The 19,142-nt window shown below is 43.2% G+C and overlaps 1 protein-coding gene across 1 annotated transcript; it reads right to left on the reverse strand.

Moving 5' to 3' along the window:
• Positions 1-3,128: 3,128 nt before the first annotated feature.
• Positions 3,129-6,455, reverse strand: KLF14 (Kruppel like factor 14). Its single transcript, XM_027574412.1, has one exon. It carries the CDS (start codon positions 6,453-6,455, stop codon positions 5,472-5,474), a length of 984 nt encoding a protein of 327 aa, XP_027430213.1. The 3' UTR covers positions 3,129-5,471.
• Between the last annotated feature and the right edge of the window lie 12,687 nt (positions 6,456-19,142).

The following is a 19,142-nucleotide window of genomic DNA, read 5'->3' on the forward strand; positions in this document are numbered from 1 at the left end:
ATTATATCTCACTGGATTTCAGTCATGTCCTCTAACCTAGTAATGACTAAACTACCACCCTCTTTTACAGGCTTATCTTTAATATTGATTGGCTTCTGACCTTTTTTTATTTTCCATTTGTACTGTCAATTCTATCCTCTAAGAACATAACCTTTCTTTTTTTTAATTTTATTTATTTATTTGAGAGAGAGAGAGAAAGAGAGAACGTGCATGAGCAGGGGGGAGGGGCAGAGGGAGAGGGAGAAGCAGACTTCCTGTGAGCAGGGAGCCCGACATGGGGCTTGATCCCAGGACCCTGGGATCATGACCTGAGCCAAAGGCAGATGTTTAACGACTGAGCCACCCAGGCGCCCCTCCTCTTTTTTATATTTATGATTAAAATCCACCATCCCTCTGTGATAAAACAAAGATTGAGTCCCTGAAATTTCACTCTCAGGGCTTATATAGTCAGCATACCTGGCGCTAACTTGGGACAAAAATAGAAGGTGACTCTGGATACCACCTCTGAAATAAAGAACTTGGCCCCTCCCATAGGTCTCTTCTCCCCGGTCCTACAAAGGATGCAATTTAAATCAAGATAAAAGGGAACAGGGAGCCTGTTCCTGGGATGGAGTTCCGTGTGGGGCTCACTGCTCAGCAGGGAGTCTGCTTCTCCCTCCCCTCTCTGCCCTTCTCCAGGGAGTCTGCTTCTCTCTCCCCACTCTGCCCCTCTCCAGCTCATGCTCCCTCTCTCTCAAATAAATAAATAAAAACCTTTAAAAAAAGGATAAAAGGGAACCAAATTGGGTGAAACTGATCTCATGTCACCTGCTAATCCCCAGCACAGTTTTAGGGATAGAATCTGCTAAACTTGTGTTTTGAAGTTCAAACAGAACTTGTGCCATTGCACCTTAAAGTCTTCATCTACAATTCTGGCTGACAATAAAGGCAGCACAAATTGTTCCAGTCAATAGTGCTTCTCTGGGGTGCCTGGGTGGCTCAGTCGGTTAAGTGTCTGACTTGATTTTGGCTCAGGTCATGAACTCAAGGTCCTGGGATGAAGCCCCTCAGGCTCCATGCTCAGTGCAGAGTCGGCTTCAGGATTCTCCTTCTCCCTCTGCCCCACCCTGTGCTCTCTCTCAAATAAATAAATCTTTAAAAAAAAAATAGCGTTTCTCCCTTCTGCAAGCAAGCCTATCTCAACTATATCTATATGAATCAAGATCAGCCACAGTGGCCTGTGCAGCCTACTTTTGCAGAGTCAACATACCCGTCCAGTTACCTCTAAAAAAGTAGCTTGGGTACGGAAGCTAGTTACTATAAGCTGCTAAGACTTGAAAAGGCCAAAGAAGTGAATAGTCCAAGATCACTAATGTGCCAAAGACCTGTGCCCTGGCACACCAGACATCCCATCTCCACACATCTTATTTTGGTTCCCTAATTCCTATCAGAGTGCCTATTTCTCAAGATATACAGCCAAAGCATATTTGCATGTGTTGGGGCTTAAGGGAGAAAATTAATCTTATCCTTTCCCTTCTAAGTTCTCAACCACCTGGGTAATAGATTAGGAATCAGACTAGTGAGGATCAAAATATCAGCATTTTTTTGATGAAGCTGTACCTATGGCCAGAATTGGGCTTTCTAATACCATTTACCTCTCTCAACACTCCCAATTCCTGATATTGGGATTACCCACCCAAAGGAGAATATACAAAGGCAAGACTTACCTGGAGAGCTGCAAGGGGGCATGGCTGCTCTGAAAGTGGAAACAGAGAGGTGCTCTTCAGACCTGCCTCTGGAAGGCAGGTCTGAGCCTCAGCAGGTGTGCTTATTAGGTGAAAGCTAGATCTGAATGGACTGCACACACATTGCAGACAAAAAGTTACAACAGAAAGAAGAGAGCTTAGAACATGCATGTGTACACGCATTTCTGTGTCTGTGCATGCGCACGTGTGCGTGTGCGTGTGTGTGTACAATGACCCTCTTCCCTGTGTCTCCATCAGAGAACGCAAACTTCCTTTGGGGAAAAGTGAATAAGAGGTAGAGATAGGCCAAGAGCAGTATCCCAGTATGGTTCCCTACTTGGAGAACGGGGAAATAGGGACAAATGACAGATTCTTGTCCCTGTGGACAGGGCAAGTCCTGTACTCTTTACACCCTCCCAGCAGGGACTGGGGATCTAATTCCTTCGCATCCAAGATCTAACCTGGAATTCATTCCCAGCTTCCAACCCAGAATTCAGGAAGAGTTCTAGCAGTAGATTCTGTTAATAGATTGGGTTATTCCTACATCAGAACTCAGGATGGCCTGGGTGGGGAAGAACCCAGAGGTTCAGGCTGACCCCAACTAATCCCCAGACTCATTCACTAATTGAGCTCCATCTGTTTAACAAAAAGAAGCAAAAGAAACATCAATAAAACTAGGAAGCCCCTTCCAAGACATTTCACTCATAATCGTTTTTCAAGAGCTGTCTGGCTGCTGGAGTGAAAGGGTAACAACAATACCCAAGACTAAGAAAGACTAGCCTATGGGACGCCTGGTGGCTCAGTCTGTTAAGTGTCTGCCTTCAGCTCAGGTCATGATCCGCCCCCCCCCCCCCCCCCCCCCCGCTTGTGCTCTCCCCCCTTCCTTGCTCAGTGGGGAGCCTGCTTCTCTCTCTGCCCTCTCCCTGCTTGTGCTCTCCCCCCTTTCCTTGCTCAGTGGGGAGCCTGCTTCTCCCTCTGCCCCTTCCCCTGCTTGTGCTCTACCCCCTTCCTTGTTCAGTGGGGAGCCTGCTTCTCTCTCTCTGCCCTCCCCCTGCTTGTGCTCTCCCCGCCTTCCCTGCTCAGTGGAAAGCCTGCTTCTCCCTCTGCCCCTCCCTCTGCTTGTGCTTCCCTCCCTCCCCCCCATTCCCAATAAACAAATAAAATCTTAAAAAAAAAAAAAAAAGACTAGCCTCTAAATCTTGCCTCCATTATCTGGCTACTTTAAGTGTTTTGAGTGTCCCCCTCCCCACCATCCCAAGTCCTAGGAGTTGTCATTGGAAGACATGCCACACTTAGACTGTCAGAGACCATCCCCAGACAAAAGTCCCCCAGGTCGAAGAACCCAAATAAGGACACTGCTTAGAAGCTTGAGAATCAAAAGTTATTTATCAAAGGGTGGTTGGAAAAGCCAAGCATTCTTGAGCCCAATTCCAGAATAGTCAGTGGGAGTCTCTCTCCTGTTAGCTTCGTTGTTCATCTACTCAATGGCAGATCTTCTATTGAAGGAGACAAAGGGGAAATAACAATCCTCAAGAAGGCCCAGAGTGCCCTTCCCATCCAGTCCCAGCTGAGGAGACAAACAGAGCAAAGGGAGAACCCTTCTCACCATCAAAGCCACCTCCACAATTGGGGACCTCCTCTTCCCATATGTAACTCAAAAAGAGCCCCACCCAGTCTGCTCAGTCTGCATCAGGAAACACTGACCTCTTCAAAGTCATAGGGCATACCCTTTGGGTCCTTCTTAAGGATCTTTCCCTCACTTAGTGCAGGAGCACCTAGTAGAGTCCCAATGTCAAGTTGTATCACTCACTCTCTCAAGGAAAACAGAACGCCCAGGACCAGACAAGAATAGAATTGGCACTGAAAATTAATCTACCAGGTCAAAAGATAAAGTCTCTCCCCAAATGCCAAACAGTCATTCCTATTGTAAGTCCACATGGTGTGGAAGGGCGGAATGGACTCAACCTGCTAGGAAAAGGGTTTTGGGGTTAAACACAACAGGCCAAGTGTTCAGCAGGAACTGGACATTCGAAGGAACTTAGAAGTGATAGGGATTAGGGAGGGAGGGGATACTGGTGGCAGGAAGGGAGAGTAGTGTCCTTTGACTAAGGGCCCAGAGAGAGAGAGGAGGTGAGGTAACTAAGACTGAGGGAGTCACTTAGAAAGCCAGATACCTAAGTTCTAGTCCTGGCTTTTGCCAGCAACTCAGCATGAGACTTTAAACTTATCTAGGCTTCGGTGTCTTCATCTGCAAAACAGGGGGAAGCAGTTTGTTTACCGAGATGCCTGTTGCAGTCCTTTGAGATTATGGCACCCTCCACAAATGGGATTGATGGACTATTACAAGACATTCAGGAGGGGGCCACAGGGACCTTACCAGGAGCAGGAAATTCCTTTCAGCCCCGCCTCTTGTAAAAGGGTCACATGTATACACATTCGCACATACATGAGCAGAGTGGCCGACGACTTCATTCATAGCAGCAGAGATACACATAGAAAAATAAATACTGCTGATGCTTGATTCCTGCTTTACGGGCAGAGGGGTCCTGAGGGTGTAACTTGGAGGGACTTCAAGGTAAAGGGAGAAGGGTCCTCTTATTTGATAACAATTTTCACCTTGCTATTCCTTCCCCAAATCCAGGGCAACCAGATCTTTGGAGAAATCCACTCTCATCCTCCCCTCCCCAAGCAATCAACTCATTTGCTGCAAAAACAAAAATGCACAGTTCCCAAGGGAAATAAGCCCCTCATTGGCCACTAAGAAATGAACGGACTCTACCACACCTGAGATTACTTGGACTGTGCAGCTGGAACCACATGCCCCTATTTCCCTGAATGTTAACAATGATCCTGAAAGGTCTTGTTTTGGACCTATCTCACCCAAAGTCACCAGAGGGTGAAAGGAGAACCGGCCTGGACCACTCTTCTATTTCTGGTGCTTTTATGGTTGTTTCCAAATTTTTAAAAACCAATCTCACTGTGAGAGTGAGCCAAAAAGTTCCCCTCCCCAAGTAGGAATCCAAATGGGAAGAAAGGCTACGACGACGACGCAAGGGCAGAGTTCCAAACCATGCAACAGGACCTGCAAACAGACTCACACCGTTCCCCAGACACCAAAAAGCATCTCCCAGCCATACATTCACATGGACTCTTACATGGCCTCTCCTAGCAGAGGTAGCTGGGGCAATTGGGGAGTGGAGGACATCAACCTCCCATCAACCTGGGATCCCTGTTTAAAAGATACTAAAAATAAATTAGTAAACATTGCTATTTACAGAAATAGAAATCATTTCTGTTTCCAAAGGCCTCTCACCATCCCAGTCCTGACATTTCCAAGACTGCCACCCCTAACACCCTCTCCAAGGTCCGCCCTGGTGGGTGGGTAAGACACAGAGTTCTTTGAGACTGGAAACTCCTCAGGCACCTGAGAATTCCAGTTTCACATCTCTGGTTCCAGGGAAGGGAGAATCTTCAGGACTCTGGGAGAGTACCGGGGTTCATCCCTTCTCATCAGTTCCAGGGGGCTGTCTTGAGGCAACCCTCCTTTTTAGGTTGATATACCTGTTGTAAGAATTCCTGCTATTTTCGGGCCCCCAGTCCCTCCCCAGGGTCCAACGTGCCTGCCTGAACCGACCCTCGAAGCGGAGGAACCAGTCTTGTGCCTTGGTCTAATGACTCTGGGGAAAGAGGGATAGGCAAAGAAAAGGCAGGGACAACGGCCTGGGGGAACCGTCCTTGCTGGGACGATTAACAGCAATGACTGTCAGACAGGCAGGTGGTGAGGCTGGGCGCCTGGCCGGGGACGGAGCCGGAGCTGTCCACCACACCGGTGGGTTGCGAGTCGACGCGGGGAGTACGACGGCGCCCGCGGTACTCGATCATGTCGGGATGATAGGCTGGGTGGCGGCGAGCGTGCTTGGTCAGATGGTCGCTCCGGGAGAACTGCTTGGGGCAGAGGGGGCAGGAGAAGCGCTTCTCGCCCGTGTGCGTCCTGTAGTGGCGGGCCAGCTCGTCGGAGCGCGTGAACTTCTTGTCGCAGTCGAGCCAGTCGCAGGAGAAAGGGCGCTCACCCGTGTGGGTGCGCTGGTGGGACTTCAGATGCGACGACTTGTAATAGGCTTTGTTGCAGCCCGGAAAGGGGCAGCGATGGCGCTTGGCAGCAGGTGTCACCGGCCTCCGACGGGGCACTGGACCTGTGGCGGGGGCGGGGCAGGCCCCAGGGGCCTCGCCCGGGACCGCCCCGGGGACGGCAGGCGCTCCGGGGACGGCAGGCGCTCCGGGGACCGCGAGCGCGCCGGAGGAGTGCGCGGGTCCGGAGATCTCCGCCGCGCTGGAGGCCGGAGCCGGCTCTGAGCCCAGGGTCGGGCCGGAGCACCGGGTCGGTCCGGAGGAGCCGGACGAGGCGCGCAGAGCTTCCTCCGAGTTCTCCCCGAAGCCCTCCCCAGAGCCGCCGCGCAAGTCAGCCAAGACGCTTGCAGCCAGCAGGTGGGGCGCGGCGCCGCCCGCGCCGGGGCTGGGGGCGGGGACCTGGGGGAGCGGGGGGACCGACGCGGGTCCCGGTGGCCCCGGACCCGGCAGAGCGGACTCCGGCGGCGCCGCACCCACCTCCGAGCCGGCGGCTCCGCCCGCACCCTCGGGGTCCGGCGGGCGGCGGTGAACCACGGCGCCCGCGGACATGGACACCAAGCACTCAGCGGCGAAGTAGTCCAGGCACGCCACGGCGGCGGACATGCTGGCACCGCCGGGCCGCCGGCGAGCGCCGTCCGAGCGCGGCCGGCCGCGGGCGAGAGAGTTCTCGGGAGCGTCCGTCCCGCAGCCTCGGAGCGAGAAGCAGGAGGCCCGGTGCGCGCCGCCCGCCGCCCGGCGCCGCCGCCGCCGCCCGCGCGGAGCCCGCCCCGCCTGACGCGCCCCTGACGCACCGGAGCCCGCGGGGGCGGCGGGACCCGCCCCGGCCCGCAGGACACCCCCTCGGAACGCGGGGCCCACCGGGCTAAGTCATTTTTAACAGCCTAAGAAATTATCTTGTCTTCGCTTTCTTGCCTCTGCTGGTGAGCCAGGTAATTTTAATAAAGAGAAAACTCCCCGATCGTAACTTCTGGGCAGCCTGCCGGCTTCGCGCGCGCCCCCCCCCCCCCCCCCCCGCCGCGCCCGCTGGTCGTCCGCCAGCTGGGTGTCCGGCGGAGTCCGAGAAACTTTTTTTTTTAAGGGGAAAAAAAATGCTAATACCTGATATGTCTTTCGATTCATAATTACGATTGTTAGTTAAGCGGGCTGGAATTACATTTCATTTCTGTCCACCGCTGTCAGACCAAATTTAAAACATCCCCGAGTCTGCATCAAAAAGTTTTCTCATTTAGCAGTTCCACTGTTAATCCGGAGTCGGTACCAATTCCCTAAATAGATCCACTACGTAGCCATTAATTAATAGCATTTTGAACCAGAAACATTTCTAACCTTGAAAAAGCAAAGAATCCTCTCATGGTTGAAATTGAAACTTAAAATCCTTTGAGTAACGATTTAACTATTCAGCCAACGAAAGAAAAATGCATGTTTAAACTGCATTAACCTGTCACAGGCATACAAACAAATTTCCACGCTGAAATATAAATTATAGACTAGCAGCGAGATAAACACATTAAAATGGACTCCCACAATTTTAATAATAGAAAGTCACGTTTCCAATTAGGCAACATCTTTTATTTTTTTTGACAAAAATTAAAAATAAAATGCAGCAAATGATATAGAATTGCTCATTGTGATTTTTGCAGGGTTTTCTTTTTATGTGATTAGGTATTGGTTTGATTTTATTTTTTTGCATTTCTTCATTGCTTTTTTTCCTCCTTGGATTTTTGAAAAATTAAAAACACATAGAAAAGCAAACAGGATAATTTCTAAAAATAGTCATAGCACAGTTTTTGATGTACACAAGCTTTATATAGTGTTGAATTATGTGCATTTTCTTTGTAATTCTTCAGTACTTTTTCTTTTGGAAATTAAAAATACATATACATCAAGAATAACATACATTCGTGTGTTTACTTCCTAGAATAATCAAATGTAAAATATTTGTCATGTTTGCTTCAGGTTTTTTTTTTAATTATATTAAAAGATTGCAGATAGAGCTAAATGTCACTTTACTTCCCTCCCTAATTCAACTTTCTACTTCCTTAGTTCCCTAGGTAATCAGTATTATAGTGTATTCTTCCAGCATTTATTATTATACCTTTATTACCTAACTGCTTAATACTTACATGTAAATATGTATACCCATGCTTGTGTATTTTAAATTTTCTTTATAAATGGTACACTAGTGTACATGTCATTTTGCAACTTACTTTTTCTCAATATGATTTTGACAACTATCCATGTTGATACCTATAGAATCTGCTTTATTCCTTTCAGTAGTTTTATTAATATTACCAGCTATATTATTTTTATGGAGATTCCATTCTAAGACAGATAATTATAAAGTTCCTTGCCTCAGAATTTTAAACAATTGATTCAATTTATCTACACAGGTGAAATTTCTATCAGAGAATTCTTTACTAGCTGCTTTTCTTTTAATTTTATTATTTGGAAAAAAAGGTAAAGATATTTAAAAATGCAGAGACAATATCACAAGCATCCATGTACCTATCATATAATTGGTGAATGTTAACATTTTGCCAGATCTGCTGGTTTTTTTTTAATTGAACTATTCAAGATTTCTGATAAAATTGAAGTCCCTTTGTACTCCTCCCCAAATCCATTCTTCATCTTTTTCTCCAAAGGCAAACACTATCATGAATTTAGTATGTAACTTTCCCATCTAGGTTTTAAGCTTTTACTATACATGAACCCATAAAAATACAGAATATTGTTTCGATTTTTAAAATATATATGTGTGGTGTTAGACTATACATATTCTGACTTTTTCCCCTTCTTGGTATGTTTTTATTCTTTCTCTCCATGTTGATAAATATAGATCAGTTCATTCATTTTAATTGCTATATTGTAGATCCATGCATATAAATGTGCCTTGTTTATTCATTGCCCTATTGATGAATATTTAAGCTGCTGCCAATATTTGGGGCAATGCTAATAGGAACATGCGTGTACATGTGTCCCTTGCACATATGTGAGAATTTCTCTCTGAATCTACCTAGATGGGGAATTGCTAGGCTACACGCACATGTTCAGTTTTATTAGAGAGTGCCAAATGGTTCTTCAATTTACACGTCCACCACTAGTGGATGAGAGTTCTTGTCTCCCTCACATGAACTTCACCACTTTCTAGATTCAAAATTTTCTCATTTCTGACAATTTGACTTTTTCAAACCCCAGTATCTTCCTGTTTTATTTGAATTTCCATCACTACTAGTGAGAATGAGCACTTCTTCATATATTGATTGGCTATTAAGATTTCAAGTCTGTGATTTTTTTACAGACCTCATCCATTTTTCCAATGGGCTGGGTATGTTTTCATTTTTTTTTTCCTCTTGTTTTATAGGAGTGCATACATATACGCATCATATTGTCTCAGTCTGTGGCTTCTCTTCTGACTGCTTTTGATGTCTTTTATACTATAGAAAATGTAAAATGTGGTCATGTTCCTTGATCTCTTTATAGTTTGTGTCATTCGTGTGTTATAGAAGAACTCTCTCCATTCCTGATACCATGAAGATAGCCTCTTTTTTTCTTTCTTAACGTTTTGAAGTTTTGCTCTTGATACTTATAAAATCAATTCCCTAGGACTTATTTTTTGAATAGTATCAATTAGAAATTTTACTCTCCCCCTTCCCCAATATGGAAAACCTGTTGTCTTGACCTACTTTACTGGGCAGTCTTTAATTCCCCCATTAATGTGTAATGCCGCCATGATGAAAATTAAATTTCATGTATTCATGGATATGATCCTACTTTGTCCTTTTCCACTGATCAAACCCATTCTGAGCCAATACCACACTGTTTTAATTATTATGGCTTTATAGTAAGTCTTCGTGTCCAGGAGGGCTCCCCCCCCCTTTTGTTCATTTTTTAAACTGTACTGGCTATTTTGGGATTTCTATTCTTCCATACTAACTTTAGCATCAGTTTGTCAACTTCCATTGAAAAACCTTTTTGGGGGGCGCCTGGGTGGCTCAGTTGTTAAGCGTCTGCCTTTGGCTCAGGTCATGATCCCGGGGTCCTGGGATCGAGCCCCACATCAGGCTCCCTGCTCAGCAGGAAGCCTGCTTCTCCCTCTCCCACTCCCGCTGCCTGTGTTCCTTGTCTCGCTTTGTCTCTGTCAAAAGAATAAATCTTTAAAAAAAATAAAAAAAGAAAAACCTTTTTTGGTATTTTGCTAAGTTAAATTTATACATGCACAATTTAAATTTTGGGAGATACGATAATGTCTTTATAAAATTGAGTCATCTAATACATTAATATCACTCTGATTTCTTCATATCCTTCCATAACATTAGTTTATTTATAAAAATCCTTGCACCTCTTTGTTAGATTTATTCCTAGGTATCTTACAGCTTTTGTTGCTATTATAAGTGGGATCCTTTTTAAATTTTTTAGTTGGTTATTGATGCTGTTTGAAAATATTGATTTTGGAATAATCTTGTTTAGCTGAACTTCCTTATCCTTATTAGTTAAATGGTTTATTTGCATATTCTCTTGTATTTTTATATAGCTAATCATATTATCTGTAAATCACACTCTTGATACTGGTCCCCTTATCTCATTGGATGGGTGGGAACCTCCAATATAACATCAGATAGTAAGGGTGAGAGCAAGGTTGTTTTCCTGTTTCTATGTCATCGAGAATATTTCTTCTTTTTTTTAAAAGATTTTATTTATTTGTCAGAGCGAGAGAGCACAAGCAGGGGGAGTGGCAGGCAGAGGGAGAAGCAGGCTCCCCACTGAGCAAGGAGCCTGATGTGGGACTTGATCGCAGAACCCTGGGATCATGACCTGAGCCGAAGGCAAGACGCTTAACCGACTGAGCCACCCAGGCTTCCGTCATTGAGAATATTTCTAATGTGCCGTTATTATTCATGATATTTGTTATAAGTTTTTAACAGAAACTCTTTATCTGGTGAAGGAGTTCCCTTCTATCCCAGCTGAGTTTAAAGTAGGAATATTTTAAAACCATGCAATGAATACTAAATTTTATTAAATGCTTTTTCTAAAACTACTGAGATGATTATAGGTTTTGTCTTTGTTGTTAATGTAATGGGTCACCGATAGCTTTTTCAAGTATGGACCTATCCTTGCATTCTCTGAGATATACCTGGTTTTGCCAAATGTACTATTATTTCTTTAATACACTGCTTCACGCAGTTTATGAGTGCTTTTTTTATTTTAGCATCCATGCTTGTGATTTGGGCTTATAATTTCCTTTTCTTGCACTGCCTTTGTCCACATTTGGTATCAGGGTTGCAACTACCCTCATAAAATGCATTTGGAAATAACCCTTTTTTCTATTTTCTATAACAGTTTAAATGAGGTAGGTATTATTTGTTCCTTGATTATCTGGTAAAGCTCATGTGTGAAACCATCATATTTTAAAAATTCAGTTCAGTTTGCCTAATAGTTGTTAATTTACTTGAGTTAGCAATTTCTTGAGTCAATTTTGATAATTCACACATTTCTTTAAAAATTAGATACTACGGGGATGCCTGGGTGGCTCAGTCGGTTGAGTGTCTGACTCTTGATTTTGGCTCAAGTCATGACCTCAGGGCTGTGAGATCCAGCCTGGTGTCCGGGCTCCATGCTCAGCAGGGAGTCTGCGTCTCTCCCTCTGCCCCTCCACCCCATGCACACTCTCTTTCTCTCTCTAAAATAAATCTTTTAAAAAAAGAAATAAAAATTAGATACTATATATTTAAGTCTTCAAAATGTTGAAATATGGTTCATAGCCTTCTCTTATTATTTAAAAATTCTCAGGACACCTGGCTGGCTCAGTCACTTAAGTGCCTGCCTTTGGCTCAGGTCGTTATCCCAAGGTCCTGGGATCGAGTCCCGAATTGGGCTCCTTGCTCAGCGGGGAGCCTGCTTCTCCCTCTGTCTGCCTCTCCCCCTGCTTGTGCTCTGACAAATAAAATCTTAAATAAATAAATTCTCTACAGTCTCTGTAGTTATATCATACTTTTCATTCCTGATATATTTGGGAATTTTGTATTTTTTCCTTTGTCTGAACAGAGATTTGTCTATATTAGATAAACCTGTAGAGGTTTATCTATAGTCTCTTCAAATAGCTCAGCTTTTGTTGATCATATCTGTTTCTTTTTAAATATATATATAATTTCTATATTTATTTTTATTAACGTCTCATGTTTGTTGAGTTTGTTACTCCTCTTTTATTTTTTTAATTTTTTTTAAAGATTTTATTTATTTATTCATGAGAGACAGAGAGAGAGAGAGAGAGAGAGAGAGAGAGAGAGAGAGAGAGGCAGAGGGAGAAGAAGGCTCCCAAGGAGCAGGGAGCGCGATATGTTACTCCTTTTTTAAAAAAAGTTTTTAATTTAAATGCTTACTATTTAATACTAACTTAAGTTACTATTTAACTTAAATACCATGTTTAATTGAAATACTTACTATTTAATACTACCTTAAGTTACTATTTAACTTAAACACTATGTTAATTTCCGATCTTTCTTATTTTCTAAAATATAATTTGGGGTTATAAGACCCCTTGAAGAGAATTTCCCTTGCTTTATCTGTATCCCACAAGTTTGCAAAATAGTGGTTTCATTGTCATTCAGTTCTAAATACTTTCTAATTCCACTGTGACTTCTTAAACACTAAATTTTCAGAAGGGTGCTTTTCCTAGATGACAGGATGCTTCCTACCAACAGTGTAGAGAAGGTAATATTTACTTCTGTGTAGGTAATCACCTAAGGAAAGCTTTTTCTGGAAAAGAAAAAAAAAAAAAGGGAGGAGTGCCTCTGTGTTCAAGATAAGTAGTGCCAGAAAAACAAGTGATTTTTAATGAATGTTGTTAGGATCTAGAAATATTATTTTGCTGGGGAGGGTTCCACTGTAGTGTTGGTGTATGTTTTAGATATTTCATTCATTCAGCCAGTTCACATTGATGGCCTTCTATATACCAAGCATTCTTCCAGAAACTGGGAGTTACATTAGTGAACAAAAAAAATCAAAACATCTCACCCTCGTGGAACTTATATTGTAGTGAAGGTATTTGCTTATATTTTCCTTAATTTGTGGATGTGGTGCTGATGTTATGAATTGTCTAGATGATCCTCTTGAATTTTGGAAAAAGCAGTGCAAATGAGGGGCTTGGGTTGGAAACATAAATACTGGTTTGGAGGTTGCTGAGGAAGCACATCCAGTCCCAGGGCAAGACATCCAGCCTCTCACTGCTGAGGACCTCCTGGGGGATTTCTCCAGCTGCAAAGAGGCGGAATTGGAGGAAATTGCAGAGAGGAGATGCCCTGCACATAGGTAGTTGCTCTGTAAAGGGAAGGGACTTTTCTTGTTGTCGATTGTTGTTTCTTGGGATCAAGGGATTCACTGGATAATGAACAGGACGTTGGTTGTTCAAGTTGATGAGAGACTTTGGGGTCTCTCTACAGATGGTATTCTATCCTGCGAGCTCTTCTGTAACCAGTGCACACTGGTAACCTCTCTGGAATTGGCCCTGGAAGTATAATAGGGGATTCTTTGAAATGGAGAGTAGAAAAAGGATAATTTCTCAACATAGTGTATACTGTGGTCTTGAAATAAGTGTTGCAGAAATACGACCTTCCCAGGCCCATTCAGAAGCTTTCAGGAGCAACATCCAAGAGATTTTCCTGAAGGCCTTGAGAGGCTGCCCTGCCCCTCCCTTTGGTCACAAGTGGTTCCCGGGAGGCACATAGTAGGCATTCTATAACGCCTTTATAGGCAGTAAATGAATTTATAGGAAATAAATGAATAGGAATACATAAACCGACAGGTTAGTAGCAATATTCATTCATGATTGCCAATCTCAAGTAGATATTCAACATTCCCAGAAATGTTGCCAACCTGTTTGCATCTGTGCAGTTTCCATCCCACCTTTTGGCAAAGCCCAGTCCATCCTCATTAGTTCTAGCCCCATTACTTCTTGCTGTCTCAGGATCCACAATCCATAACGTATGCCCTCTGTCTCTAGCATTTTCTACCTCTCCTTCTCTGCAGAATAATTGGAATTAACATTCAGTAGTGGGGCGCCTGGGTGGCTCAGATGGTTCAGTGTCTGCCTTCGGCTCGGGTCATGATCCCAGGGTCCTGGGATCGAGTCCCGCATCGGGCTCCCTGCTCCTTGGGAGCCTGCTTCTCCCTCTGCTTCTCTCTCTCTCTCTCTCTCTCTCTGTCTGTCATGAATAAATAAATAAAATCTTAAAAAAAAAAAAAAAACAGGGCGCCTGGGTGGCTCAGTTGGTTAAGCGACTGCCTTCGGCTCAGTTCATGATCCCAGAGTCCTGGGATCGAGTCCCACGTTGGGCTCCCGGCTCAGCGGGGAGCCTGCTTCTCCCTCTGACCTTCTCCCCTCTCATGCTGTTTCTCCCTCTCTCTCTCTCAAATAAATAAATAAAATCTTAAAAAAAAAAAACATTCAGTAGTGGTCTAATATCTCCGATAAAAAAAAAAAAAGTGTGTCTCTCAGCTCTCCATTCTCCTCTAGCTATTACCTCATAGCCACATTCCCTTTCAAAGCCAGGTATCTCAAGAGCCAAATATATTCTGTATTTTCACCAGTTCCTTACCCCCTGTATTATTAAATTCACTCCAATATTTAGCCCTCACTTTGCTACAGAAATTCCTGCTAAGAGCAACATCGGCGCACAACCATGTGAATGTACTTTAATGCCCACTGAACTGTATACCTAAAATGTTTAAAATGGTACATTTTGTGTATATTTTACCACTATTTTAAAAACCCCTCTTTTCTCAAAAAGAAAAAAAAACATTGATCCATGTTGCTGAGTCCAATCCTCAAATTACTAGAAGTCTCAAGAGCAGTTGAGTAATCCTTGAAACATTCTCTTTTGGCTTCTGTGAAACTGCATTCTTTTGGGCTCATTTCCATCTTTCTAACTGTTCCTTCTCAGTCTTAATTGCTCATTTCTCCTCCTTTACCTAATGTTTAAAATGTAAAGTTTGGCAGAATTCTATACAATGCCCTCTTCTCTCAATTCTACCCACTCTCTCTAGGTAATTTTTTTTTTTTAAGATTTTATTTATTTGACAGAGACACAGCGAGAGAGGGAACATAAGCAGGGGGAGTGGGAGAGGGAGAAGCAGGCTTCCCGCGGAGCAGGGAGCCCGATGCGGGGCTTGATCCCAGGACCCTGGGATCATGACCTGAGCCGAAGGCAGACACTTAACGACTGAGCCACCCAGGCGCCCCTCTCTAGGTAATTTTTAACATTTCCCATGACTTAGGTACACCCATATACCAACCATTTATGAAATTATAATCTTTACACCAGGTCTGTTTTCCAGAGATGTCAGGTAGTCCTAAGTCCCTCTGACTTCTTGATAACTCACCATCCTTCCTGTGATGGCTTATAGTTATCACAAACTGAATATATTCAAAAGCTGAGTTCTTGGTTGGTACCCCAAATCTACTCCTCCTGCAGTCTTTCCTGTCTCAGGAAATAGCACTCATTCAGCCTGTCCCTCAAGCCAGGAAACTGGGGGGTCATCCTTGACACCTCCCTCTCAGCCCCTGCATTTAATTCATCTAATTCATCTTTATGTTTGGTTAATTCTACCTTCAAAATGTACCTTGACCGTTCACTTTTCTCATTTTCCCTGCCAATACTCTAATCCAAACCACCATCATATTTGGTCAAACTACTATAATAATGTATCATATTTGTGGGTTCTGGGTGTTAGGATGTGGACATCTTTGGAGAGTCATTATTTTTGCCAATGCAAGGCTGAAACAGAGTAAGTGAAGGAAAAGAGATGGTAAGAGCAGGGTAAGAGATGAATGAGTTCAGGGATCTGGGTGGTTGGGAGGCAGGTCATATAGGACCTTATCAACCCATGTAAAGAGAGATGGCAAGTCTAGGGAGAATTTTGAGCAGTGACACAATCTGAATTACTTTTTTAGAGGTTCACCCTGGTGGCTGTGTAGCAAATAGCCTAGAGGGCGGGCAAGAGTGGAAGCAGGAGAGTGGTTAACTGCTGCAGAAGGCCAAGCAAAAGATGATGATGCTTTAGACCAGAGTGGTAGCGGGGAAGGTGGGGAGATGTGGTCAGAGTCTGGATGTCTTTTGCTGTGAGCACACAAGATACCTGCTTGCCCGTGTGTTAGATGCAGGGTAGAAGAGAAGGTAAGGACTAGTGAAGGACTCCCCAAGAATTTCAGTCCAGCAACCGGAAAAATGTATTTTTTTTTTTTTTAATTTTGAGATGAAGAAGACTTTCGAAGAAGCAGGATATAGGAGGTGGAAAGCGGGAGTTTGACTTTGGAGACTTGGAGGTGCTGTGTGGACATCTAAGTGGAGACGTCAGATCTATGAATCTGAAGCTTTTGCTGTTGGAAGCTGCATCCTGGCTGAGGAACGGAATAAAAGCAGTTTTTAAAAAGCTACATATTTGGGTGCCTGGGTGGCTCAGTCGTTAAGCGTCTGCCTTCAGCTCAGGTCATGATCCCAGGGTCCTGGGATCGAGTCCCACATCGGGCTCCCTGCTCGTCAGGAAGCCTGCTTCTCCCTCTCCCACACCCCCTGCTTGTGTTCCTGCTCTCGCTATCTCTCTCTCTGTCAAATAAATAAAATCTTAAAAATAAAATAAAATAAAATAAAAAGCTACATATTTGGGGGGCACCTGGGTGGCTCAGTTGGCTAAGCTTCTGACTCTTGATCTTAGCTCAGGCCTTGATCTCAGGGTGGTGAGTTCAAGCCCCACGTTAAAAAAAGAAAAAAGCTACTTACTTTTATATGTAATTTCTGGAGGACAGGAATTCTAACTCTTGGTAGAGTTTCTCAAAATGCCACATAATCTGTATAATATTTTTTAGAATGATAAGACATTAAGTATTCCTAAAATTCAGTAAACTATAAAAATCTAGTATTTTCTATTTTACATAATCTAATAATTTAAATCTATTGTTTTAGATTCTATTTCAACTCTTGGTAAAAACACCTGTGTTCTTAGCTGTCAGGTTTCTTTTAGACACAGCTGGACTTCTTGCATGTTACATTCAGGCTGGTGTTAACTTACAAGTCTAAGTGAAGTACACACGACCTTATGAAAAACAGGTGAGCCTTTAGTGGACTAATTTCAAACGCTTTTCAGTGCCTGCAGTGTTTTGGGCTTTAAAAAATAACCATCAACAGGAAGAATTAGCACACAGTAAATAGTTGGTAAATATTTTTACATAATGAGACTGAGAGCAAAAGCCCAACTGAGGTGTCTGTATTAAAACAGAAAAAAAAAAAAGTGGGTGGTTGAAGGTCCTACAGTATAATAGCCCAGTAGTTCAGCAATATGTGTGGAGCCTAACAAGCCAGATTCAAATCCTGTCACAAGACATAGGACCCTCTCCTTCGACACAGAGAAATAGAAGTTGGTGCAGCAATTTGACAACTTGTTAGGATGACAGTGAACCTACCCTATGACTTAGAAATTGCATGCCTCGATATATGCCTTAGAGAAATTCTTGTCCTTGGCCCTAGGAAACAGCTGCAAATATGTTTGGTGTAACATTTGCCACGGATTTTTGAAGCAATCTACAGATTCATAAAAATGCAAGGTAGTAAAACTATGGTAGTAAAAATAAATGATGAACCCAAACGAGCTAGATCATGGAGAATGTTTTCTGCTCAGTAAATAGGGCAGGGGAAAAAACCTAAGATTTTAGAAGAATATGTCTAATATGATTAGCATTTACACAAAGATTAAGTACATGGGAATTATTACCAAATTAGCATGTTATAGTTGTTAATAGCGCAAACCCTACAGCCAGGCTGCCAGGTTCTGGGGCAGTCACTTAGCTGGTCAGCTATTGTGTGACCTTGATTAAGTAACTTCTCCTCATTTATAAAGGGAGGTAGTAATAGCACCTACTTCACTGAGTTGTAGTGAGAACTTCACTAGTTAATATGTGTAACGTAATTAGACTACCTGTAGGCATGTAGTAAGCACTGTGTTAGTTATTCTGTATTGTTTAGCCATGTATATCCATAGTATATCCATATATTAAAAGTATAATCCACTAATGGATATAATAAACACCATATCTCAGGCAGTTATCTCTGGTGAGGAAGGAAAAGGAATGGGATTTCAATGAATTCTTTAGTGCTTTATTTATTTTTTAAAACCCAAGTGAAGAAGGCAAAATGATAAGATTCGTCAATAAGGATGGCGGCTCCACTCCTGTTTGCTATATTACTCTCTGCACTTTTCCGTGTGCATGAAATTTTAAAAACAAATCCCAGGACAGAGCCTGGGATATTACATGCACAAAAATATTTGCTAAATGAATTAGTGATTAAGCAGTGGCATGGACTGGGGACACAGCCCTAGGGGCATCCAGTTGGAAGTCCCTTTTATTCTGCTTTCTAGCCCCTGAGGAGGAGGGCAGTGACATCCGTGGCCATTAGGAGGGAAAACTTCTCTTCAGCAACAGTGGATTCAGGGAGACAACGGAGCAAAGCTTTCAAGGTTCTGAAGGAAAATTATTTTGAACTTAGAATTCTATACCCAGGTGAACTCATCATTCAAGTGTGAGAGCAAAATAAAAACACTTTCAGAAATGTAAGGGTTCAGAAAATATACCACTCAAGCACCCTCTCTGGAAGAATAACTAAGCAGTGTATTTCAGGAAAATGAAAAAGGAATCAAAGAGGAAGCGTGGGGGACACAAAACACAGCAAAACTTGTGGTGAAATTTAAAATCATTGTTGACTGGGGGCGGGGAGGGGAGACAATCTGGAATTAAAAACTCTGTGATCTTTACTGGGGAGGTAGCAGAGGCAAAGGAGAAAAGGAAAAGCATGAAAAGGTTCTCGCCTTATTCAGAGAGAAGGTTAGTTGTATTCATTAATTGAAGATACTGATTTTATAAAACAAGTTTAAGGATGTGCTTAAAAATTAGAGTAACCACTAGAAACACTGAAATAGGATATATAACTTCCTAGCCATAAAAGAAAAAACAATAGGAAAATGTCATCAATTCAGCAAAAGGGGAAAGGAAAAAAAGGGGAAATAAAACAAAGCAGGCTAAACAGAATATGAAGATGCAAGAATTAGCTCAAAGTGTCAGTCATCACAATGTGAGTGGATTTACTAAGCCTGTGAGAACAGAGAGCCCCTCAGATTGGAAAGGAGAGAGAAGCCCTAAACCCTAAAGAGCTATATGCAGTCTACCTAAAACTCCTAAAACAAAATGACCCAGGAATTAAAGATTAATAGAAACAGATGTAACAAAGAAAACCAAATTAATATTTT

This window comes from Zalophus californianus, chromosome 12 (assembly GCF_009762305.2).
Source record: "Zalophus californianus isolate mZalCal1 chromosome 12, mZalCal1.pri.v2, whole genome shotgun sequence".
NCBI lineage: Eukaryota > Metazoa > Chordata > Mammalia > Carnivora > Otariidae > Zalophus > Zalophus californianus.

What these genes read in the sequence shown, in the direction of transcription:
- KLF14 (XM_027574412.1), bottom strand. Translation starts at nt 6,455, where the DNA reads ATGTCCGCCGCCGTGGCGTGCCTGGACTACTTCGCCGCTGAGTGCTTG.